Source organism: Populus nigra, chromosome 3 (genome assembly GCF_951802175.1).
Source record: "Populus nigra chromosome 3, ddPopNigr1.1, whole genome shotgun sequence".
Taxonomy (NCBI): Eukaryota; Viridiplantae; Streptophyta; class Magnoliopsida; order Malpighiales; family Salicaceae; genus Populus; species Populus nigra.
The window spans coordinates 24,965,011-24,991,373 of record NC_084854.1 but is presented as its reverse complement, the minus strand read 5'-3'; the positions used below and the strand labels follow the sequence as shown (position 1 = coordinate 24,991,373).

General features: G+C 35.5%; 5 protein-coding genes across 5 annotated transcripts; 3 read left to right on the top strand and 2 right to left on the bottom strand.

Annotated features, from left to right (window-relative positions):
* The first annotated feature begins 287 nt into the window (after positions 1-287).
* LOC133688295 (syntaxin-52-like) lies at positions 288-2,705 on the top strand. Its single transcript, XM_062107729.1, has 6 exons — positions 288-508; positions 716-938; positions 1,616-1,821; positions 1,914-2,014; positions 2,131-2,175; positions 2,387-2,705. The coding sequence occupies exons 2-6, from the start codon at positions 721-723 to the stop codon at positions 2,510-2,512; spliced, it is 696 nt and encodes a 231-aa protein (XP_061963713.1). The 5' UTR covers positions 288-508; positions 716-720; the 3' UTR covers positions 2,513-2,705.
* Positions 2,706-7,203: 4,498 nt separating this feature from the next.
* Positions 7,204-10,059, top strand: LOC133690321 (probable LRR receptor-like serine/threonine-protein kinase At3g47570). The gene is made up of 2 exons (XM_062110569.1): positions 7,204-9,338; positions 9,425-10,059. The coding sequence occupies exons 1-2, from the start codon at positions 7,463-7,465 to the stop codon at positions 9,784-9,786; spliced, it is 2,238 nt and encodes a 745-aa protein (XP_061966553.1). The 5' UTR covers positions 7,204-7,462; the 3' UTR covers positions 9,787-10,059.
* A 4,334-nt stretch (positions 10,060-14,393) lies between these two features.
* LOC133690079 (cysteine proteinase inhibitor A-like) lies at positions 14,394-16,451 on the top strand. The gene is made up of 3 exons (XM_062110241.1): positions 14,394-14,695; positions 15,347-15,557; positions 16,193-16,451. The coding sequence occupies exons 1-3, from the start codon at positions 14,597-14,599 to the stop codon at positions 16,198-16,200; spliced, it is 318 nt and encodes a 105-aa protein (XP_061966225.1). The 5' UTR covers positions 14,394-14,596; the 3' UTR covers positions 16,201-16,451.
* Positions 16,452-16,926: 475 nt separating this feature from the next.
* Positions 16,927-19,798, bottom strand: LOC133690078 (cytochrome P450 98A2). The gene is made up of 3 exons (XM_062110240.1): positions 19,258-19,798; positions 17,912-18,309; positions 16,927-17,784 (listed from the first exon to the last, which is right to left on the bottom strand). The coding sequence occupies exons 1-3, from the start codon at positions 19,739-19,741 to the stop codon at positions 17,140-17,142; spliced, it is 1,527 nt and encodes a 508-aa protein (XP_061966224.1). The 5' UTR covers positions 19,742-19,798; the 3' UTR covers positions 16,927-17,139.
* A 2,288-nt stretch (positions 19,799-22,086) lies between these two features.
* LOC133688050 (70 kDa peptidyl-prolyl isomerase-like) lies at positions 22,087-25,853 on the bottom strand. Its single transcript, XM_062107433.1, has 12 exons — positions 25,624-25,853; positions 25,337-25,423; positions 24,980-25,240; positions 24,732-24,809; positions 23,788-23,868; positions 23,471-23,665; positions 23,301-23,387; positions 23,038-23,201; positions 22,824-22,946; positions 22,572-22,718; positions 22,359-22,486; positions 22,087-22,268 (listed from the first exon to the last, which is right to left on the bottom strand). The coding sequence occupies exons 1-12, from the start codon at positions 25,778-25,780 to the stop codon at positions 22,169-22,171; spliced, it is 1,608 nt and encodes a 535-aa protein (XP_061963417.1). The 5' UTR covers positions 25,781-25,853; the 3' UTR covers positions 22,087-22,168.
* Positions 25,854-26,363: the final 510 nt, after the last annotated feature.

Below are 26,363 nucleotides of genomic sequence, written 5' to 3'. Positions count from 1 at the left end.
CCCAAATTAATGAACAAGTTTAGCTGGGTCAATGCCTTACTAATTAAACTAAAAATTTAACTTGGGTCAATCTGTAGACCAGATTAATGAACAAGTTTAGCTGGGTCAATGCCTTACTAATTAAACTAAAAATTTAACTCGGGTCAATCTGTAGACCAGATTAATGAACAAGTTTAGCTGGGTCAATGCCTTACTAATTAAACTAAAAATTTAACTCGGGTCAATCTGTAGACCAGACCGACCGCCCACATTTAATATCAAAGAGAGGTATACAATCCCACCATAGCAATAATGCATGTAACAGCTCAAACAATTATAATTATTTACATAATTGCCACTCTTCTTTGATTAGAAACCCCTTTGATCGATTTGTAGGTGTACAGCTACCCCCAGGCGAGCCACCAGAAGAATTCTTCTCTTGATTTTCTCTACGCAAACAGAGCTTATGCACTAGATACATTTCTCAATTCTCAACAAATCATCAATCCCTTCTCGTTTTCTTGCTAAGGTAAGTCGTAATCAAATAGACATTCAATGTTTTTTTGGTAGATTTTTTTAATTGCTTTATTGATTTAGAAATTAGCTACCAATTGAATTGAATTCTGATTGAAAGAAGAATTGGGAATCTTATTTAATGACTAATGGGCACTGTGAAAGTTTAGATCTTTCGTGAAAATTCTATCAGTTTTGATCAAATTGGAAGTTGTAATTGTAGGGGAAATGGCGTCACCATCAGAATCATGGATGCAAGAATTCAATGAAGCATCTAAACTTGGTGATGAAATCAGTGCTATGATTTCTGGGAAGAACTCTTTGCCTCAACCAGGACCTGAAACACAACGGCAATTCTCTGCGGCTCGGAGAAAGGCCACTATTTTGAGGACCAAACTTGATATCTTGCAGTCCCTTTTGTCAGCACTTCCTAGCAAACAGCCATTGTAAGTGTTTCTGGTATATGTAAAGGGTTCTTTGGTATGGTAATGGAATCTTGTTTTTTATTCGTGGGTGGCTGATTTTTTGGTGATTGTTGAGGTGTGTGCTGTTTTTGGAAATTAATGTTCATCTTAAGGGCCAGGAAAGTTCTAAATGAGCGAAGCACTTGTGTTACCTTGGATGAGAATTTAACAGCAATTGTTTTTTCTTTTCTTCTAAAAGTTCGGTGAGTGTTAGGGTGTGGGCTATTTTTCAAATTTATTGTTTAAGGAGCTAGGACAGTGCTAAATAAGTGGAGTACTTGTGTTACTTCAGATGATAATTTGACAAAAAGTGTATGTTCGTTTTTTCCATTTTGTTTTATAGAAAGCTTTGGTTGTTATGTATGTGGTTGTGGTTTTCAATGCTCATCCACATTTGTGTAGAAAACCCTTTTCATGGGAGGATAAAAAATCGAAGTAGATACTAAGTAATGTGTAGCATTCTACAGTTGAGAGTGATTTTTTTTTCTTTCAACAGATATTTTACGAAAACAAGATGAATGAGTCATTTGTAGACAGGTATATTGGCCTGAGGAGGGAGGGGTAGAGTAACTTTGTCTGTAAGACATGCTAAGCAATAACTTTGCTGGTGCTTCCTTGCTGACCTTGATGGAAATCTCTGATTACTATTTCATGACCAGATCAGGGAAAGAGATGAATCGGCGTCAAGAAATGCTGAAAAATTTGAGTACAAAAGTTAACCAGATGGCTAGTGCTCTCAATATGTTCAGTGCTGCTAACAGAGAGAACTTGCTTGGGCCTGATAGCAAGACAGATGATGTTATTAATAGAGCATCTGGCTTCGACAACCAGGGTCTTGTTGGTTTTCAAAGGCAAATCATGAGAGGCATGTTATCAAAACTTTGCCCTTTTTTTGCTTCCTGTGTTTTTCTAATTGTGCAATGCAGATTCATAACTTGTTTTGCATAAAAAAAACAGAACAAGATGAAGGCCTAGAAAAATTAGAGGAGACGGTGATAAGTACAAAACACATTGCGTTGGCTGTCAATGAGGAGCTTACCTTACACACTAGGCTTCTGGTGGGTGGTGTTGATTTATTCCCCATTTATTTTATTTATAATCTCCCGGCATTTCACCATCCTATATGGAATTGATTGCAACTCTAACTCAATATCCCCATCTCTTCTTTATGTAGGACGACTTAGACGAGCATGTGGATGTAACAAATTCCCGTTTACAGGTTTGTTTTCTAGTTTCGATTCACGGTTTGCAATTGATTGGTGTGGATTCTTATTTCAATAGAAATAAAACTATGGATTGATTTAGGGCTTTTACTATTTGAAGGAGATGAACTTTCACCTTCTTTTGATAATTTTATGCTTAAATTTATGGTTGCATGAATGGTAACTATCACATTCACCTGATGCTTATGTTTGTTATATTTGGAACAGAGGGTTCAAAAGAATCTGGCTATCCTGAACAAACGCACCAAAGGTGGCTGTGCTTGCTGGGTCTTTTTGGTCATTGCAATTGTGATTCTAATTGTTGTCGTGTGGCTTTTGATTAAATATTTGTAATGTTAAGGATATTAAGCTCAACGTTCTGATTTTGTTTTGGCCTTGTGTGCAATTGCTTGGCAGAAACAGACAATGTTTGTTATTGGTCTTGTGGTTATGATTTAAGTGTGTGCTTAACTCGTGTATAGAGAGGTATTGGTGACTGTCAACTGGGATGATAAATGGATCGTAATGGATGTGTTTTTTTGAGCAATTTTAACAGATTTGACGGTTGGATTAAGGGTTTCTCAGGTTATTTTGGTTTTCGACTAATATGATTGCCAAGTCGTGGGCCATTTATCAAGGCATCTTGTCGGCTCAAAAGTTGGGCCGTTTTCGTTCGGAGTTGGAATCAGATTCCATGGAAGCAATTAGGCACATTTGGAAACTCCTAGCTCTTATTACCCTCATTTGTCAATCATTCTCGACATTCAAGCTCTTCAGTAAATGGATGGTCAATATAAGCTGATAAGATGGGAAGTGGTCTTCTCTGTAGGTGGTCTTTCTTTTTCACTCTACTGTACCCAAGACAAAAAAAATGAAATAAAATGCATCAGAGGTTATTCCATCAAACAGAATCATGTTCTTGAGGTGTTGTACTTATGAATTGCCAATCAAAAGCTGTAAAACTAATGTTCTGTTCCAGCACAGTAGAGGAAAAAGCTGTGCCCTCTGCTTGGACTCCCTATTGATTGAGTACACATTTCAAGATATTTCACAATCCTAGCCCCTGGGTCATGGTCTAAACCCTTTTCCTTTCGATAGCAAAATCCAAGTTCTATTACAAATTTCAAATTTTGGTTATAATAAAGGTCTCTAACATGAGCTAAGCTTGTCTGTTTTGTCATGAACCGCTGGCTTAAACAATTAACAAGGGATTTAGGATTAAAACTTGAGATTTAGTAGATATTTTTAGATTCAAATCTTGAAAGGGATAGAGTGGAATTCAAGGATAGAGGAAGGCTCTCCTCATTATGCAGTCTGTCCAAGTCCACCATGAAAATAAAAATAAAAATGCAAGCTACTGCAAAATGCTTCAGATCTTGGCAAGAAATGAAATAGTAAAACAAAGAAAATGCCTTTGTCAACCAGAAGGTATTCATTTTATTATTATTGAATAAAAATAATCTCATTGGTATCATTTGATCACCTTCATTAAGGCTAACATTTACGATGCCAAGTTTTTGAAGTATTTCACGTACAATTTCATCTACAATCCTCAACATCTCTTCCATGAAAGTCATTTCTCTAACGTTAAACAGCTTCTTTGGCATATTATCATACCTGCCTCCAGGTCTTGTCCGACCAGCCAAGCTTGAGTCAAAGATTTGTTAGATTAATTCTGATTAATTTTAAAAAATATTATTTTAATTTTTTGAATAAAATGATGTTGTATTGGACAAAAAAAATTAAAAAAATTTCATTAAAATTGATATGATCGGTTTTTATCTATGTTTTGCTAGATCAACCAGGTTTGATAGTTCAAAATAGAATCCAGGCCAGTTCAAAATAGAATCCAGGCCAATCAGGTTTATAGTTAGTGAGCTACTAAGTTGACTTGTCAAACTAATAAGAGATTGTTTGGCGCAGTGGTTGCACCATCATTTTGCCAATTCTTGAAATTGTTTTTGTTTCAAATTATTTTTTTTGGATGTTTTTGAATTATTTTATCATGCTTATATTAAAAATAAATTTTAAAAAATAAAAAATTATTTTAATATATTTTTAAATAAAAAACATTTTAAAAACAATCTCTATGACTATTCTAAATATCCTCTAAACCAAATTTAATAATTATATTATTTTGGAAGTCTTTTAAAAAAAAAAAACACAAGTATATTTATTATAAAGAAATTTAAATAAAAAAAGAATTATAATTATAATTATAATTTTATTGTTTCCATGATGTCCTGTTGAATGCCTTTGGATCTTAGCTAAAACAATGATTTGATTAATTAAAAAAAGAGTATAAACGATGTGAACTTTTAGATCTTTCTATAGCAACCTTAAACGTTGAATATGAAAAATTACTTTATTTGAAACATTACCTTTTGGTATAGAAAATAAAATTATATAATCAATTGGATCCTTAATTCATATTGGTCCTTAATGGTCAAATTTTTCAATGTAATATTAAGCTGTAAACTTCTTAAACGCCATGGCTTTTGGATTAAAGAATTACTCCATCTTTTTCAACATGATGGCTTGACGACGAACAACAAGCCAGCTAATTCCTTGCTATTAAACAATTGACAGTTGAGGCAAATTTAGGTCCAGATTTTATTTATTTATGAATAAATAGATCGATACTCCTGCTGGAGTTGCTTCCAAAATTTTCTTAAAATGTTCATGAATAAAATAAAGACCCCCCAATAGCTTGGAAGAAGAAAATTAATAAAAAATTCTACACTCCATTGAATGTTCTTCTTGTACGATGTCCACGAAGGCGCCGAAAAACTCCTATTCCAGAAGCCCTTCCATTGACAGCAATCCAGAGAAGAGTTTCTTTCCTAGAACTTCTACGAGCAACAGATGAGTTTCATAAGAGTAATCTGCTGGGGGTTGGGAGTTTTGGCTATGTGTATCATGGGGTGCTTCCTGACGGGATGAATATAGCTGTGAAGATATTTAATCTGCAAGAGCAAGGAGGGCTAGGAAGTTTTGACACAGAATGCGAAATCATTCGCAACATCAGACACCGCAACCTTGTGAAGATTATTTGCAGTTGCTCTAATCTTGAAGAGAGGATCAACATGGTCGAATCCTGGCAAGGCTGAAAAACATCAAAATGGGGTTCTTCAACTCATAGTACTTCCTCAATTGGGCTTGGATCTGTCCATTTGATATATAAATGTGTCTGCTAAGCTTTTCGACCTGCATCAGCTGATGCTTTTAATTAGTGTAGCATCCACAATCATTTTGTGCAGTGTTTTCTTGTAAGAGATTTCTTAACGGGGTTTTGGGTAACATGGTATTTGTATTTGCGTTTAATTATTACTTATTATTCAAAACATTTGATAATAAAATTTTGTGAAGCAGACTTTCCCAAATCAAGTTAAGTTTATGGGTTCCTTTTATATTATTCTATAGTTTTGCAGGTTGTGTGGGTTTTGCATGACATGATGACGAACAGCTTTTGTAGTTGTCAACAAGATCTCAGCATTTTCTCTGCAAGTTGAATTTTCTGGTCACAGCATCCACTCAACTTTTACTTCGTACGTGTAATGTTAAGCTGTCAATTTCCAATTTTTTTCTACAGGCATGGTGACGAACAGGGCGGCTAGTTCCTTCCTGTTAAACAAATTAAGGGTTGGAGCAAGATTAGGTCCATAATTTTTTTTCTTTAAAGAACAATCACTCAGATGCAAAACAATTAATAATTTGAATGGCATGTTCCACGATTCATTAAACATGATGGTGCCCCGTAAACAAGGAGTTTTATGTGCCATCTGCAACTGCGTTGACTCTGATCAGCTTATAAAGCTTTTATCCTATTTTTTTTCATTTCCAGTATAGTTACTTCTCAGCTTAAAATTATGGGAAGAGCTTGGATCATTGTTCTTGTTTCACTGCTGCTAATGTCTCTGCCAGAGAAGTGCGTTAGCATGCCTAAAAGCAACTTCACTGATCAATCTGCTCTTCTTGCCTTCAAAGCTCACATTACTTTTGATCCCCAAAACATCTTAGCTCACAACTGGTCTTCCGAAACCTCCTTCTGCAATTGGATAGGAGTCTCGTGCAGTCTTCCCAGGCAACGAGTCACGACATTGAATCTCTCTAGCATGGGTTTCATAGGGACCATTCCACCACAAATTGGAAACCTCTCCTTTCTTCGGTTTCTGGTTCTTTTCAACAACAGCTTCCATGGGTATATACCCCGTGAGATAGGTGATTTACGCCGATTAAGTACACTGCATATGGGATCTAATAGCTTTTCAGGAATGATTCCGGAAAGTTATGGGAACTTGACGAAACTTCAAAAATTACATTTGGATAGAAATAATCTCACAGGTACAATATGATCACCTGCTTGAATGATCAATTTCATGCTAAGAGATTATCTCTAAGATTTACCATGTCATGTTTTCAACTACATGTTAAATATGTTTCAGGTACAATTCCATCTACAATCTTCAACATTTCTTCCTTGCGAGTAATCGATCTCACGTTTAACCTCATATTTGGAAGTCTACCAAAGAACATGTGCGACCATCTTCCGAAACTGGAATTCTTTTCAATTTACTCGAATCATTTCAGTGGCGAAATTCCGTCTGAATTATACAAATGCAGAGAGCTACAATCATTATATTTAAGTGACAACACTCTCACTGGAGTCATACCTGAAGAAATTGGATACCTTTCTGGGCTTAAGATTTTAAATCTTGCTGGAAACATGTTGTCAGGTTTGCAGTCTCAAGTCCACTCTGTCTTTCAATTTTTTTTTTTTAATTATTGTTCCATTATATAAAAGTGCTTTAGACCCCGTCCAGGGTCGACTTGGCCACAGGCATGGGTTGGTATTCAATTCAAGCTATGATATAAAAAAAAAAAGGGGACCCGGCCAGGCTCCAGACAGGTCACTGGTGATCCGTCAAGCTAGGCTCCAGGGTGGCGGGGATCTGGCTGGCTGGACCGGGTTTTATAATACTGTATAGAACAACATCCAAATTTACTGATATAAATTAAAATAATAATTCCTGTAAACCAAAAGAAGAAGAAGAAGAAAAAGAACAGTCCTTCACCCGCTAATCATCATCCATCTGCTCTGTATCAGGTCATATTCCATCAGCTATATTCAACATCTCTTCTTTACAACTACTTTATCTTGACGCCAACAAACTATCTGGTGGTCTCCCAACGGACATATGCGACCACCTCCCTTTACTTGAAGAGCTGGTGCTTCAGGGAAACCAGCTCAGTGGTCAGATTCCACCAAGTTTATGCAAATGTCGACAGCTTCGTTCATTAGCAATGCTCGGCAATAATTTTGATGGAAACTTACCAAGAGATATTGGAAACTTGTCAATGCTTACAGAGATGCTCTTTGGTAGCAACATGTTAGAGGGATCACTGCCACCCTCAATTGGTAATTTATCCAGGTTAGAAGTGCTTGACTTGTCATCCAACAGACTGACCGGTCATATTCTGCAAGAATTTGGAAACTTGAGAGCGCTGCGAGTCCTCATTTTGCATTCCAATTCGTTTACCAATGACCCTTCCAGTCAGGTACTTCACTTCATCACTTCTTTGACAAACTGTAGGGAGTTACAAACATTGAACACGGGGAAGAATCCTTTAAATGGCATGCTTCCAAATTCGGTAGGGAATCTCTCCAGCTCTCTAACATATTTTTATGTTAACGACTGCAAACTCAACGGCAACATCCCAAGTGAGATTGGCAACTTGACTAGCCTAATTGGCTTAGCCTTGACAAAAAATAATTTTGCTGGATCTGTTCCATCAACAATGGAAGGGTTAAGGAACATTCAACTGTTGGATCTTTCTAGGAACAAGCTTAATGGTTCTATTCCGCCTTTTCTATGTCTTGCAAGGAGCTTGGCTGTATTAGCAGCAGACGAAAATCACTTGAGGGGATCGATACCTAACTGCATAGGGAATCTTACTTCATTAAGACTCCTATATCTAGATTACAATGCATTGAGTTCTACCATCCCTTTAACATTATGGAGCCTCAAGGACCTCTTGCAATTGACTTTGAGTTCAAATTCTCTGAGCGGGCCTCTTTCTTTACAAGTTGGAGGAATGAAGGCTGCGATAGTTATTGATTTGTCAGGGAATCAATTGTCTGGTAATATTCCAAGTACAATAGGTTCACTCAAGAACTTGATAAACATTTCATTATCCGGAAACAGCTTTCAAGGGTCCATCCCAGAATCATTAGGTGATTTGGTAGGCCTGGAACTCTTAAATCTGTCTCAAAATAACTTGTCTGGTGAAATTCCCAAGTCACTAGAGGACCTTAGATATTTGAAATATTTGAATGTGTCTTTCAATGGTCTCCAAGGAGAAATTCCAAGCGGAGGTCCATTTCCCAACTTCACTGCTCAGTCTTTTATGGGGAATAAGGCTCTTTGTGGCCCTGCCTGGCTGCAAGTCCCACCATGCCACCGTAAATCCGGTCAACCTTCAGACACTAAATCCAGACTTCTAAGGTTCATCTTACCTGCTGTCGCATCTGCACTGCTTGTGGTGGCTTTCGTTTTTCTTCTTGTACGATGTCCACGAAGGCGCCGAAAAACTCCTATTCCAGAAGCCCTTCCATTGACAGCAATCCAGAGAAGAGTTTCATTCCTAGAACTTCTACGAGCAACAAATGAGTTTCATGAGAGTAATCTGCTAGGTGTTGGGAGTTTTGGCTCCGTGTATCATGGGGTGCTTCCCGACGGGCTGAATATAGCTGTGAAGATTTTTAATCTGCAAGTGCAAGGAGGGCTAAGAAGTTTTGACACAGAATGCGAAATCATGCGCAACATCAGACACCGCAACCTTGTGAAGATTATTTGCAGTTGCTCTAATCTTGATGTCAAGGGCCTGGTCCTGGAGTACATGCCTAAAGGAAGCTTGGAGAAATGGTTATACTCTTACAACTATTTCTTAGATATCATTCAAAGAGTGAACATTATGATAGATGTCGCATCTGCCATTGAGTATCTCCATCACGGTTATTCAACTCCTGTGGTGCATTGTGATTTGAAGCCGAGCAATGTGTTGCTAGATGAAGACATGGTTGCGCATGTATGCGACTTTGGCATTGCAAAACTCTTGGGTGCAAGTGAGTCCGTTTCACAAACCAAGACCCTTGCCACAATAGGGTACATGGCACCAGGTAATCTCTAGTGTCGAATGCGTGGCTTGCTTTCTATTAAATATTTGTCAAATCACAGCCTATAACATTTTAACTATCATTTGCAGAGTATGGACTGGACGGACTTGTGTCCACCAGGATTGATGTCTACAGCTTTGGAATCATGTTGATGGAAATCTTCACGCGGAAAAGGCCTACCGATGAAATGTTCGAGGGAGAGATGAGCTTGAAACGATTGGTCAAAGAATCGTTGCCTGATTCAGTGATTGACATAGTGGATAGTAATTTGCTGAACAGGGGAGATGGCCACTCCTTAAACAAGGAGCATTGTGTCACATCTATAATGGAGCTGGCTCTGCAATGTACTAAAGAATCACCTGAAGAGAGGATCAACATGGTCGAAATCCTGGCAAGGCTGAAAAACATCAAAGGGGAATTCTTGACAGAACGTGAGAGGCGTCGGCATTAAGATAAATGAACTTTTAGTACTTCACAGCTTAATTTTCCAGTTTTTCTGTCTGCAGGTTAGATTTTCTGGTTACTAATCTTAACTTTGATTTCTCAAGCTGAAGAATCCATATCCCCTCCCCCCTAATGATCAATCCATAAATTTACCGTTCGTTTTTGGTAACTGCATGCCTTGTATCTTGCAAGAATAATGTCCCCAGGGGGACAATCCTACTAATAAGATGTGATATTTCTAGTTATTATTTATTTCCATGTTTTAAAAATATTTTTTTTATTTTTTTTTCTTTACTTTAAATTAATATTTTTAATGTTTTCAGATTGTTTTGATGTATTTATGTTAAAAATAATTTTTTAAAAATAAAAAATATTACTTTAATGTATTTTTTAATAAAAAATACTTTAAAAAGTGATTACTATCACATTTTTAAATACCATTTTAAAGATTTGGAAAGAATATCTTTATCAGGGAAGAATATTTTTGACTGAAAATAAATAAATAAATAAAGAAATTTTATAAACTACATTATATGTGAATTATCAATGATCTCTTTTTCTCTCTATATTTTTCTTAGCCTTTTTTTTTTTTCTGTTTCCACCTCATCTCTATTTAAGGAAAAAAAAAAAGAATATCGTCTAAGAATTTCTTAAACGAAGGTGTTAAAAGAAGGTTATAAGCTAATGCAGTTGATCTTGAGGCAATTGGTTGTAAGGTATGATGGCATTAGAGAGATGACGAAGACAAACTCAACAAAACAAATATACAGCCACCATTAAGCAGAGGCCTTAATTGAAAACGTTGATGAAGAAAGAAAGGTCATCCTTGAGGTTTTAAGAATTAAAGCTGCTGTTCTAAGAAAAAGGAAAAAAAAAATGTGGTTGTTCATGGCAATTCAAACAATTTCATATTTGATCTTTGTTTTTTACTATTAATATTAGATTTTTAAGTTGTTCAGAACAATAACTAAACACTAATTTGAAACTCTTCTCATCCTTTACAGGATTTTTTATCAAAACCTTAAGTAAAAATATACAAATTTCCAAGTCAAATTTTCTATTAATATACAAATTAAAACCTTATTCCACCCGGATTTTGATTTGAAGTACTCACATAGTCCTGAATAGGGTTGGATTCCTTAACCAACACAGCTCAAAGAAATAGCCGACTTACTCTCTTTATAAAAACACATGCACTTCTCTTTCTCAATCAATCAACCAAGGGAGAAAAAAAACCAAAGCTTTTCTCTTATTGTATTTCAAAATCAGAATGCAAAAGGGAACTCTCGCACCCCCTTCTACTGGTCTTAGAGATAAGAGATCGAAAAAAAGGAAGAGGGTGGAACCTAAAGTTGCTCGATGCGTCACGTCTGAACCTATGATGGTGCTTGCTCGAGAACCGAAGACGGGGTTTGAAGTTTGCACTGCTAAAGGTACTTCTGACAATGATGAAGCGGTAGACATTATTGAAAAGGAGGGTGAGAAGGTTCGCAATGCTGGAGATGTTTGCAACAATGAGGCAGCAGCAACAACCTTTACTGATTTGGATGCCAATTTGCGTCCCCTTGCTGCAGTAGGGGATGGTAAGGCCAGGGTTGACGGTGGTTCTTGCAATGTAGTATTAGCACTGTGTGCGGTACCGGTTACTGGGACTGACTTGAATGAAGGCTTGGCTTCTGATCCATTGCATTCTGATAGTGAAGGTGACAGCGACTATCCCACTGACTATTGGTCGGATACTTTTCCTAAGATGTTGTTGCAAGGAATCCCAGAGAATTCCCTTCAAGAAGAAGAGATTGAGATGATTCCTAATCGCTTCTACTTCGATTATTTACTCTGAAGATACCAAGCATCAGTGATTGATGATGAACTTGTTTTCCTTTTCAGTTTAGGAGCATGATTAACTGTTCTAGCTTTTTTTTCTTAGGATAATTAGCACGTCAGGAAGTTGTAAAATACAAATTGGAATAATACCAATTTATATTGCTAAAATATGATCTGTTTTATGATTTATGACCTAGTAAGCCTTTACAATCTTGATGATTGCCAAGATTCTTCTTCTTTTGATGATTGACAATATTATTCTTCTTCACAACAAACTCTCCTCAAAGAAACCTCCATTGTTGGTTTTGTTATGGCCAACACCATAGTGAGTCAATACTTGTACCGTTGTACGTACTTGAACCAAGAAAGCCTGATGATCAGAATTCTGCTATAAAGGTTTTGAACGCTAATTATCTTGAACCGGGCTATCTTGATAGGTCAGTTGCTACTGTTTTATCTCTTTTTGATTGACAATAAAATTATTAATGTTGAAGGTATAGTGCCTGGATCAAGAACTAGTAGCAATAAGTTCGTTCCTTGTCAAGTTAGTATATCTGCAAAGGGCAAAAGCAGTTCAGCAACCATGAGCCTCTCTGTTTGCACGCTCAAGAACCGGATATTATTGGAAACCAGAAAGGAGTTTGCCTAACTGAACATACTTTTGAGCTTGAACCAGCAAACATCAATGGCAAAGCTGCCTTGGAAGGGGAGCCTGGGTAATTAAAGCTCATCCCCATTGTCACAGTAGGGCATGATAAGGTCAGTGTTGAAGGTGCTTGTACTAGCAGGTCATGGCCTGCCCTTCATGGAGCACGGGTTGGATAAGCAGTGGAGACGCATCAAAGGTGCTGTGTGTTGATAAAACTGATTTTAATGAAGGTAATGCTGTCAGAGAATTCTTAATATTTTTAGGCCATGTTTGTTTCCCGGAATTCATTTTCCGGAAAACCACTTTCCAAACTTTCCTGTGTTTGTTTGCCATTAGAAAAGTTGGTCAACGAAAAACACTTTCTGGTCAACGGAAACACTTTTCGGTCAACGGAAAACACTTTTCAGTCAAAGAAAAATTTGGTTTGATTTGTAGGAAAGTGTTTTCCCTTTTGGCTGTGTTTGTTTTTCGGAAAGTGGTTTCCGGGAAACCACTTTCCAAACTTTCTTGTGTTTGTTTGCTATTGGAAAAGTTGGTCAACGGAAAACACTTTCCAGTGAAAGGAAAATTTGGCTTGGTTTTCAGGAAAGTGTTTTCCTGAAAAATTTGGGCGGAAAACACTCTCCGAAAGTTGTGAAAAATTTAGAAATGTCATTATTTGCTAATTATATCAAATTTAATCCTCAAACTTTTGATTGTTATATATAATTTGTTTTGAATATTTATTTTTTAATTTCATCTCTTAAAATTTAATTTTTATATTAATTTTGGTCCTTATTTTTATAATTGCTATTTGCTTTTTTCTTATCATTTTTTTATTGAAATTTTTTATCTATCAAATTTGGTCCTCATTCTTTTGATTTTTACTTATTTTATTTGAAATAATTTATAAAATGTTAATTATTATTATTTTAATTTCTTCACCTTTCATTTTTTTTAATTTTTTAGATTTGATCTCTATTATTTTGATTATTATTTATTTTATTTGAGATAATTTATGAAATTATATTTTTTTTTCAATTTCATTCTCATTCAACTTTTTAATTTGTAAGATTTGTTCCTCATTATTTTAATAAACTTGAAAAAATAAAATATTAATAAGTTATTTTCCAGCTCATTTTCCATAACATAACCAAACACTGGAAAGTGTTTTCCAACTTATTTTCCATTACACTACCAAATATCGGAAAATGCTTTCCCGGAATTCACTTTCCTGGAATTCACTTTCCCTGGAATTCACTTTTCAAAAGAAAACTACTTTCCTGCAAACAAACGGGGCATTAGAGTTCTAATCATTCGATATATGTAGATAACAATAAATTTGTAAAAGTTAACGGTTAAGGTTATTTGTAATTATTAAAATATATTTCTTACTATCTTGGAAGGAAGTTTGTGTAGTTGGTGTAGCAGGAGCACTACTTTATAATTTCTTTTAAGTTGAATTTTAAAATGTGGAAAATTAAGAGGAAAAAAAAAAGAAAATTCTATCCAAAGCCGGATTTTGAAATTAAAAATATATTTAAATAAAATTAAAAATTATTTTTGATGACAAAAAAGAAGTGTCACGAGACTCACGACAGTCCAATTGTTATGATGACCATGAGATAATAACGACGGCAATGTTGTGTCGCTAAATCAACTCACAATACAGTATATTACTTTTCAAGTGTTTATGTCAATTTAATACATTAATTATATGCTAACTCATAAAATCATATTATTTTATAAATTAACTTGTGATTTTAACAATTAACAAGGAGCTCATTATCACTAGGCTAGAAGTTTGCTAGTTAAATATTTATTTTAGTTTATACACTTAATAAAATCTTAAATATAGACTTTAGTTCACTAAATCAACCTAGTTTTTAAATAAATTAACTATGTATTTTTTTTTTTAATTTAGACGAGTAATAGAATCCTGGATTGATCTAGCCGTCCGTCCGAGTTTTAAAACAATAATTTAAATATGAATCCCTATGCTACTTTTAGCCTTTTAGTCTCTAAGCCCATCCATATTTGGGGTGGTTTGCATTCAACGTGGGCTCTTTTCAAATCTTCACTCTTGGGCTTAGCCCTTTAAACCCAATCCTTAGGAGCGAAGGAAGTGACCAGCTAACTTTCAAAAAAACCACTACAAATCACCTCCCTGTCGGCGAATATTTATTCTTGGACAAACAGGCACAGAGAATCGAATAAATCTCTTTTGTTTGACGACAACGACGACGAAGACGAAGACGATTAGACGAAGACGAATAAATTCTCCTTACTAATCTTGAGTGTGTTGGTTTTGCTTTGTGGGTGTTATACTGAACTTGGTCTTTGTAGACAAGACAACTTCTTGAAGATGAAGCTTGGTGGTGTTCATGATTGTAAGGGTTCTCAAAACAGTGGAGAGATTGATAGCCTCGCTCGTTTTGCTGTCCAAGAACATAACACGAAAGAGGTCTTTTCTTCTATTGATCTTTTTTTTTTCATTTTTTATTGCTGAAATTCTTGATTTTCTTGTTTTGTTTTGTTTTGTTTTTATATGATAATGATTCGAGAGGGATCATAGAAAAATTTTCTTAGATTGGATATAGTTTTTGATTAAATTTACTATTGATTTTTTTTCCTTTTCTTTTGGGGTGATTTATGTGTTAATTTAGTCTTTATCTTATTGTTTGATTTATTTTTCTACTTTGTTTTTTTTTTAATATATAAATGATTTTTTGTTCGTAATTCAGGGTTTTTTTTTCCTATGAAATATTTGATAACAGAACAGGATGATTGATATTTGACTCATGATTTTAGAAATAAAGATAGCATAGATGAATTTTTTTAGTAATTTCAACAAAATGTATAATTTTTAATCTATATATATTTGCTTGAAGGGCTATTCTCTCAAGTGTTCACAAATCTTCTGTGAAACCCTCGTGCATAAACTGTGTTCTTGAGTCCTTTCTTCTGTGTGCGAAACGGGTTCAATTTTGAAAATTAAAAGAATTCTCAGAAAATAATAGTGATAATTTACTCATCTTCCTGTTTATTGTATTTGATGAGTCTTTTTCGGCAAGGTCCTAGCATTTTTAGTATTTACCTTGGATATTGTCTACAGAATGCTCTTCTTGAGTTTGTGAGGGTGGTGAAGGCCAAAGAGCAGGTGGTTGCTGGTAAGCTATACCACCTTACTCTAGAGGCGAATGATGTTGGTAATAAGAAGATATATGAAGTTAAAGTCTGGGTGAAGCCATGGATGAACTTCAAGCAGTTGCAGGAATTCAAGCATGTTGAAGGGGGTACATCCTCTGACCTCGGCGTTAAACAAGGTAACGGGTCCTTTTATGTATAAGCAATTGGTTGTGCTTGAATTTTTTCTGTTGATGGTTGTAATGAGACTGGAATTGGCATGTGAGGTTTTCTTATTATGTTTTCATTTTTCAGTATGATGTTGTTAGGTCTACGTCGGTCTCTAAAACTAGGAGACCAACGTAGACCTAACAGATGCTATCCTTTCATTTTAGATTGGCCAATTCTTCTTCACATAGGATTGGCTCTGTCCAATCTCAGTGAAATGCAGAGTCCCTTGTTTTATTTTTGCTCAAAAGTGTGTTACTAAGTGGTAGATAGTTTAGTTGCAAAAAATAGTGATTAATCAGGCGCATTACACAAATCAGATGATCATGGATGAGGATGGAAAATGGTGTCAACAAATGATGTTGAGGTCCAAAATGCAGCAAATCATGCTGTTAAGTACATTCAGGAGAGATCTAACTCATTGTAACCATATGAACTCTTAGAGATCCTTTTGGCGAAAGCCAAGGTTGGAACTTTACAATGTTGCGACTCGCAACTTTAGCCTTCATTTTCCCTACTTGGATTGATCTTTCCCATCTTTGCACACTTTGGTATGCAAATGTGGAAGCTGTCCAGCTGATTTTTCCTTGGTTTGGTGATGGTGCAGGTCATTGAAGATTCTGCCAAATTCAATCTACTTCTGAAATTGAGGAGGGGAATCAAAGAAGAGAATATCAAGGTTGAAGTAATTAAAAACATAGAAGGGAAGTTTTATGTAAATTTGATGCCATAATATGCAAGTGCCTTGGTGCTGCTACCTACAGTATAGTATAGAGCAATAAACACACCACTCTGGCAATTATGCTTTTATGTTTGTATCTGTATATATTTATGCTTTATGACATAGATATGGATTTTATGAGTAACCTCCTCAATCATATATATATATATATATAGAAATGCTTGAGTTGTCAACACATATACATTATTGCAGGTCTTTATTCCTTATTTTAGACTTGGTGATAAAGAGAGTTTTGCATTGAAATCTCAACCCCGTCTAAACTCTCACCCTTCCCCAGCTCAGGAACTGATATAATCCAAGGAAAACATAGCAGCAAAGTGCAAATCACAAGTCTGAAGCCATACGTTTGTGCAAGTGTGAGAGCAGGCGAGGAATAGCCACTGCTTGTAATGGAGTCGTCATATTTGGGATTAAGTTGCATAGTTGTATGTATCAAAATTAAATTTACCTCCTTGATTGAAAATAGATTATTAATACTGATCGAGATTAAGGAATTTGTGAGAGATATTTCTCATAGCTGATCTTGGAGTCTACCCCAATTAACAAAGTGAAGGTTGGAGCAAGCCTTCAAGGTTGATGATGATGACGACTGAAGGAGATTCAAAAACCTTGCAAGAACATTGAAATTGATAGAAGAAGTGTTACAATTGTTCATATCCAACACAAGGACAAAACATTGTGTACCTTCATATAACATAGTGCTTTATTTGGTCCTCAGTCCTCACTTTTGACAGAGATTCCTTGACATTTTCCAACTCTTTTGTAGTTCACAATCCAAAGCCTAATCAGAAAATTGACATCAAATTACCAAATTAAATATCAACAGCAACACGTTTGTACAAATGTGAAGGCAACCGAGGAGTGGCCACTGCTTGTAATGGAGTACTCATGTAAGTGACCAGCCCAGGATTTTCTGACATGTCAATTTCCTCTGGCTTCATTCCTTCAGGAGGGGTCCAACAAAAATGGTGCAGCAAGTGACCCAGCATGGATGTGACCAAATTGATACCAAGTTGTGCACCAGGGCACACTCTCCTTCCTGCACCAAATGGAAGTAGCCTGAAATCATGACCCTTCATGTCAACATCCTCCTCCAGGAACCTCTCTGGCCGGAACTCTAAGGGGTTCTTCCAGGCAGCCGGATCGCGAGCTACAGCCCATACATTGACGTGAACATTTGATCCCTTAGGAATGTCGTAGCCACCAACTTTCACATTGGCATTGGCACGGTGCGGGAGCATAAGTGGTGTTGGGGGGTGCAACCTTAGCGCCTCCTTGGCTACACATTGTAAGTAAGGAAGGCCTGAGAAATCAGCCTCGGTCATGACACGTTCAAATCCAACAACACTGTCCAACTCTTCCTGAGCCTTCTGTTGCACCCTTGGGTTCTTGATTAGCTCTGCCATTGCCCATTCTACTGAGATTGCAGTTGTGTCCATGCCCGCAGTAATCATGTCCTGCGCATGGTGTGCCATACAAAATTAATACCTTAGAAACCTACCATATATCACAAAAACAAAAACAAAAAAAAAACATACATCAATTTTACTTTAACAAAAGTAGAAACTACAGAATGTTACATACCCAAAGGAGTCCAATGATTGTGTCTTCACTAAGGTCATACTTCTCCTTCAATGTAAGCAATGCATCAACAAAATGCTGCTTGGCACCGCCACTCGTCTGCCGGGCAAGGGTATGTTCATCCATAATAGCTCTAGTGAGTCGGTCCCGACGAGCCCCATGCTTGGCAAATGCATCTTCCTCTAACGGAAACATCCAACGAAGCCATGGAATGTGCTCTGCCATTGCAAGTGATGCACCCAACTTAAGTCCATTGGATACAATTGCCTTGAATTCTAGCCCTTGCTGATCCATAACGCCTTCGGCATTCACGAATCGCTTCCCAAATGCTAGCCTTGTAATGTTGTTGAATGCAACTGCCCCCAAATATTTCTTCACCGTCAAGGTTTTTCCATTGTTTTCTGCAGGTCAATGTTTTTCTTTTAGAAAATAGTATAGCAAAGTAAAAAACAACAACAACGCAGTTTTAATAAAAATAATTGCTCCATGTTAACTCGGTGATCAACGAATTAACCCCAGGACCCAACGAGCTGATTAACATTTAAGACGCCGACGACAACAACAAAGCCCAAAACAAAAGGCCTATTTTTTGTTTTTGGGATCAGCAAAACGTGAAACGAAGCACAAAGTGGAAGTGGGTGAGAGTTGAAGAATGTTAAAATGCTAACAAACAAATAATTAAAAGCATGAAACATAGCAGCTCAAGGCCTTATATGGGCAAATTTGCAATAAGAATAGATCTCAATCAAAGACTAATTACACGACAAAAATTTGACATGCAGAGAACATCCTCTGCGTTCTGCCGACCCAACCATAACTATTACAAGACAAAAACATGATACCAAGTCAAAGAAAGCCAGCAAAAATTCAGTACTTGTTTATACAAATGTGTACAGATCGTTCTAATCGGACAAAAAGTTTGACAGTAAAAATAGATGATGAAAATCCACAACTACTTGTGTGACTTTTCAACAACCTTACAAAGATGTTCGATTAATGGAACTATAAGAACTGATAAAGCAGAGAGCAAATATAAATGTCATAATTATGTGATTGTAATTTGTAATGAATCCAGTCGCGTGGATCCAACTAATCCGTTGGCTAGATGGGTTGAATCAAAATCTAGCCTGGACTGGATTTAAAAAAAACTTGGCGAGAGTTAATTCGATAAAATCTGAGTTGTCGACCTACGCAGTTTAATTTTTGTCTTAATTTAAAAAACAAACAACCTGGATTATGGGCTAGTTGTAATAATTTTGTTATTATGGCTAAAAGAATAAATCCTCAGGAAAAACAGATACTAATTCCAAAAAAACAAGTCGAAGAAATAGGGACTAAGAAAAGCTTACCAGGATTAGTGCAGTCATTGAAAATTGATTCAACCATGGCAGCAACCTCATCTTCTCTGATAGGCCTCAAAGCTTCAAGTCTTTTGGGAGAGAAAAGCTCAAGGGTGCAAACCTTTCGAACCTTAACATAGTGAGGTCCATAATCAGCCCATATAAGGTCTTTACCGTCTCTGCTAAACTTGGCAGCTGATCGACTCCTATGTCTATCAGCTAACTGTTGATCATTTTCCTTGAGCACTTCCTTTGCCAATTCTGTATTGGAAACAATCACGTTAAGAGTTGAACCAAACCAAACTGAGATGATAGGACCATATGCCTGAGCCCACTCTGCAAAGCACCGGAACCTCACAGGCTTGACGTCATAAAGGTTGCCTACTATTGGCCATGGTCTTGGCCCTGGTGGGAGCTTGAAGCGTAGACGTTGGTAGATTTTGTATGTCAAGAGAAGGGTGATGAAAGATATCGGAATCAGAAGGAGATTCATTGTGGAGAGAAAAAAAAACGGAAGAGAAAGGGTCTAATTTTTCTGAAGGGCCTTGGCAGAATATAAATTGTAGGAATGGAACGGGGGAGGGAGTTGGTGAGTGGATTTTGTTTCTTGTTAAAAATCATTCATGGGCCCTCTAATTTCCACAAACTACCAACTCAATCCCTCACTTTAAATTGGGTCAAATAAACCCTTTTTACTTTCATACAAATCCAATTTCAGATGTTCATTCAAGTTATTTAATTAATAATTGAGTCGTTTCACGAGGTAAGAATACATTTCATTGAGATTAAAGTAGTGAGTTTGATCTAATTTAAAGAAGAGGGTCTAACATGAATAAATTTAAGAAGTTGAGGGACGATGTGCGACTCTTTGCTTCTGCTTATAGCGGCTGTCATAGGAGAGGGAGGGGAAAAAAGTGTCACTTGTCAATGCCCATTGTGGGGAAACACTGACCAATCACAATGTCCCACGTGCTCAAGAACGGTGGCGCGTGACTTCACTCTCGGTGAAAAGATGGTATTTGGTGGTTGGTGAAGTGAGACTTTTTAACAAGTAAAGAAGGAGGAATCAAAAGTTGGTGAGGTGGGAGACCATTTCTCACAGCCCCCAGATTTGTAGTTAAGAAAATAAGATAAGTTCAAAGGTTTGTAATAAGTGAGAGGGAAATTGCTATAGAAATTCATAATTACGGGGCACATAATGCTATCTACTACTATTATATAATTTAAAAGTTGCTTTTAACGGCTGGACCGGGACGATATGTAATTTTCGAGAATGCGATGTAAATTATGTATTTTTAATTTTTTTTTATAGAATAAATTTTTTTTAGTATTTTTAGATAGTTTTGGTGTGCTGATATTAAAAATAATTATTTAAAAAATAATAAAACTATTATTTTAGTATATTTTCTAATAAAAAATATTTTAAAAAATAACCACAATCACACTTTCAAATATCTTTTTTAGACTTGAGATTATATTAGCTTAGAAATACATTAAAGAAAACACAGTGCAAACTATGTTTTTAAACGGACTCTTGAAACCTAACTTAGATTAGATTTGCTTTCAAGTCATTACGTATATTAAATTTAGGTAATTTGATAAGTCAAACTTGATCAAGATATCTCAAATGAAACTTAATCGAATTAGTTTTAATTTTTTTTAATTTATATTTAAAATAATATTATTAAAAAAAATTATCTAAAAAAATTATTTTAAAATTAATCCACAGTTTAACTCGATAATCTAAACCCTCAGCAAGATCGGACTCTGACGTGGTCTCAAATCCACCAAGTAAAAAACAACAACAAAAAAGATTTTAAATATATGAAATTTGGATGGTGAATTTGGTAAAATGGGTGAGGATGGTGAAGTGTCAAGGCCTCGAGGGACCACGCTTGTTTGGTGGTGGTGGGTAGGTAGGCCACAATTTTCTTGAGAAGCTGGCAACTATCATGCATCGTTATCAAACCATTGATTGACATTAAAAAAAATTAAAAAAAAATCATAGCTTAAAACAGGAAGGAAAGGAAAAATAAAAAATAAAATCAGTAAGAGATAGGGACCACGGCGGCCCGCCGGAAGCACCTAACACCATCCACCATTTTAAAATGACGACAGGATGACCCTAATAATAACATTTATTTATTATTAATCAAGGCTTTTTTTTTTATATATATAAAAAGCTCCCAATAATAACATAAATAAAATAAATATCAGTTTTCCTTTAAAAAAACTCCATGATAACATAAATAATATAAATAGCAGTTTTCCTTTTTTATATAAATAATAGTAGTTTTCCTTATAAAAAAAACTCCTAATATTAACACAAATAGCATTTTTTTTTTTAATTTTTTGTGTAAGAATGTTGAATAAATTGACACGTCTTAATATATATATATATATACACACGCACGTGCAGGCACGTGTTTTTCTGACGAAATAAGGAAAAGACAAGGCCACATTTCCATTGAAGGCTTCAAGCCCATCTGGAGGTTGGCGGACCTAAGCCCATATGGGTAGATTCCCATGGCCCCTTCATGGATTCCGCTATTGGCATTTCACTTTTTGCTAATGACACTCCCAGTAACTCTAAATGGTCTCTTTATTTATTTAGTCCAAATATCTAGGAGGCATTTTGTAATAATATTTTATCTCGTATTAATAAAAAAATATGTTTTTAAAATAAAGTGAAATGCATAACAAAAAATATTATACCCTGGACAATTGCATTCCAAATAACATTTGAAAAAAATCATTTTTCTCAATGATTTATTTTATGTTCATAAATGGATTGATTATTGAGAAAAATAAAGTATTTATTTTATTTTTATACTCTAATTTAAAAATAAATATAAATATTTAATAATAGTAATAAACAAAAAATATTTATATCATTACACATGTATAACTTGAAGTTTGGTCAACCCATCCTTGAAACCATGGTGCTGAAAAGCTCAGCTTGATATTTCTCATACTCTCTTTGCTTATCTTTCAGCTCCTTGTACCCAAGTTTCACTTCTCTGTAGTCACAAGGAGAAAGATAATTATAAAAAGAAAAAAGAAAAACAGAAAAAAACTAAATATGTTGGCTTGTAGCCTTGTACACTTGCCTATTATTTGGATCAATGGCTAGAGCTTTCTTTATGTCTGCCTCAGCTTTCTCTAATTCAGATGTTTTCAAGTATGCTTGCGATCGTCTGAATAGAGCTTTGACATTGAGTGGATCGAGTTCTAAAACCTGTAATGGATGAAACATGATTTTTATGGAGGAAAAAAGATAGCTAAATGGGGTTTTTGAGCTAATTAATTTGAGGAAAATAAACCTTTGTGCATAGCCTTGAAGCTTCAAGGAACTCCCCTGATTTAAGCTTACAAGCTGCGTTATTCAGGTAACATGATAGCCTCAAGCTTTTTGCCAGGCACATTTCCTCATCAGTGAAAGAGTGGTCGAACTCGATGTATTTTGCAGCCTGGAATTTGTAGTTAAGAAAATTCAGCAGTTTAAATACTGAAAATGATGGTAAAGTCTTAAAGGGGTGATGTATTTTTCTCAGTTTCATTGCCTTCGGACTTGCCTTCTCGTATTTCTTAGAGGCACGCCAGAATTTTCCTGCCTTGAATAGCACATTGCCATCTAGCTTCTTCCTTTCACTTGCTTCTAGTTTCTCATGTGTATCCATTTTCCAGAATGGTTTCTCCTGCGCAAAGGTCAGAGTTGTGACAATATCTTCTTTGAGCATTTGTCAGAAAGCCGAGACTTAAACAAGTTTAAGCAGTTTGAACAATAACCTTAATAAAATCAAGCAGCTCAACTTCATAATGAAGCATGGAATTTGCAGGAAGCATTCCTGAAATGTCATGGCCATGGAGATATTTGGCATCCACGGTCACTGTAGCATGCTCTCCTTTCTTCATAGTCATAATGGCCCTGTCTAGACCCTCATTTACTTGTTCTGGAACCGTAAAGACCAAAAAATGTATTGATGTTACACAGAAATTGATGCTTATAACTCATTTCTGCAAGAAATAGGGATGCGTAAATTGCAAAATACCTTCCAAAGTTATGAATTCAAATGGCTCTCCATTAGTCCCTTTCCTGTCAAAAACTGTTCCATCTTCAAGTTTGCCAACATATGTCACTGCAAACACAGGCAGGTCATACGAAATTACACCACTGTTGTGACCTTCTAATCTGAAATATGATAGTCATGTGAGGGATTACCTTTCACGTGGGATCCCTCTGTCGGACGATCGAATCCTTCACCGGCTTTTACAATTTTTTTAAGGACCTTCTTATCTCCGGTGACATCGGTGACACTTCTCCATGATACAAGCTCAAGTTGGATGGTTAAATTAGAATAAGGTGGAATGTTACTTTCAATGTCAGGAGCTAAATTTCCTTTTTCAATGAAGCCATCTGACGAAAAATGATCTTAGATTAATTAATGAGCAGAGCAGAAAGAAGAAGATACCAAAAGAAAGGAAATCGTCCAGGAACAAGGAAAATTATCTAGCTAGGAAAAAAGTGAACAAACTTACAAGAAAGTCTTACTGCTAGCTCTGCTTTCTCACCCTTTCTCATTGTCTTCACTGCTCTGCACAAGGCAGGACATAGATAGCCTAAACCGAAAAGCAGTAGAAAAGAATTAGTTGAACCGGTTTATTTGTTCTTTTCTTTCAAATTTGTTTTTTAAAAAATTTAATTTTTTCAAAATTAATATTTTTTAAATGTTTTAAAATCATTTTGATGTGTTTATATCAAAAATAATTTTTTAAAAATAAAAAAAATATTATTTTGATACTTTTTCAAATAAAAATTATTTTAGAAAGCAATCACAACTACATATTCAAACACCTTTTGAATCATAGCTATTAAACCTAGTGTGATAAGTTGACCTGATAAATATATAACTCTGAATTTGATTTGGATCAATTTTATTTTTTTGAAAAAACTCCTGATAATAATATAAATAGGAGTCTTCCTTTTTTAAAAAAACTTCTAATATATATTAACATAAATAGCATTTTTTTTATTGGCATTTCACTTTTTGCTAATGACATCCCCACTAACTCTAAATGCTCTATTTATTTATTTAATCCAAATATGAAGGAGGCATCTTGTTATAATATTTTGGGTCGTTTTAATAAAAAAATATATTTTTAAAATAAAGTGAAATACATAACAAAAAAAAAATTATACCCTGGACAATTGCATTCCAAATAACATTTGAAGAAATCAATTTTCTCGATTATTTATTTTATGTTTATAGATGGATTAATTATTGAGAAAAATAAAGTATTTATTTTATTTTTATACTCTAATTTAAAAATAAACATTAAATAACATCGTTTTTTCAATAAATATATAAATTTATATTCACTCGATAATCTAACGACCTAAAAACCCTTTTTCGAATCAACAACTTGTGTTTCAAATTTCAAGAAATTCAATGGGAAAAATGTTATCAACACAGTACACTTACCATCTCCTATATGAAACGTAGCACCTTCCTCGGATTTGGAGACAAGCATTCCAGTCTCAATCCTTGCCTCATACTTCACTGCAGAGATGGAAATGCATTATATTTTGCAGATAAACCACTCATTATAAAAGTCAAACTGTGCTCATGATTTAGAGTTAGTTATACAGCAGAAGTTTATGATTACAAGAGCAGATGTTTCCCTAGCTAGGTTCACTTACAAGTTTATGATTACAAGAGCAGAAGTTTACCTAAAACTTCATCTCCATCTCTTGGTGTAGCCCATCCTTCACCCTCCTTCATTATCTTCTTCAATATCCCTCCATCGCCTGTTAAATCCCTGATGCTACTCCAAGACAGCATCTCAATATCAAAAACAAGAGTTGCATTGGGAGGAATCAGTGGTGGAGAACCAGCCTCCCCGTAGGCCAAGTTTGGCGGTACCGTAAAAATTGCTCTTTCTCCATTCTTCATGGTGGCAACCCCTTCATCCCATCCTTTGATTACTTCACCTAGAACCCATACACCAAACAAAAACTTATCATCTATGTAGCCAACAATATAGACATACCGCCATTGATATATATGGATTGATTAGCACTACTTACCCTGGCCTAATTTGAACTTAAAGGGAACCCCTTTATCACGACTTGACTCAAGACTTGCCCCACCTTCGATATATCCATTGAAATGAACTGCAACAGTAGTTTGCATTCCCAGGAAAAATATTCATGTAAGCCTTCTTGATGAATCTCTAATTAAAACCACAGTTCTTTAAGTCCAAAGCTACTCCCTCAAGTGAAAAACATTGAAACAAACTGACCCTTCTCTCCTGTAAATCTAAAAAGAAGAAGAAAAAAGGCATAGACAATAATTCGAGGGCTTGTTTTTGTACCTTCCACTTCATCTCCAGGAAATGGAGTTTGCCATGAATTTCCCTTCTTCACAATCTTTTTCCTTAGCCCTTGGCTTCCGATTTTTTTCTCAGGCAATCCCGAATTGTCGGTTTGGATTTCATTTTGCAAAGAGGAACTCAAGGACAAGTGTTCCATTTGAATTAAGAGATACAGATAAGAGTGTGTATGTGTTTGTGCGCTGGAGTTGAAGATAAGCCGTTGTTGGTTTCCCTCCTTTTATTATGACTATGGTTTTTATAATATTATAATTATAAAAACCATAATTATAATATTAAAATAATAATATAAATTTTATATTTGTTTACTTTTCCAAGTCAGCAATCGGTCTCGGAGTACATTTTTTGCCAACTAGTCTGAACAAAGAATAGCCAAGCCCACTGGCTTGAATTGATCGAGACAAGTTCTGTACAGTTTCCTTTCTTTAAATGGTCTGGTAATAAATTTACAGAGTAGTCCAAAGCTAAAAGATCAAGCCCATTTTACCTTACGGAGCTTGCAGAAGCCTAACCAATCTCCTTTCTTAAGGAAAAGTTAGGCTCCAAGTCCAACCCAACACAGCCCAATTTTGGGACATTGATTTAGATGTCCATGAAATTGGCTCCAATTTTATAATTAATTTTAGCCTAACCCAATTTTATCTATGCAAAAAAATAAAATAAAAATAAATCTAAATTTATTGGAAAAAAATAGTGGGTATTGTTTGAAATTGAGGTTAAAC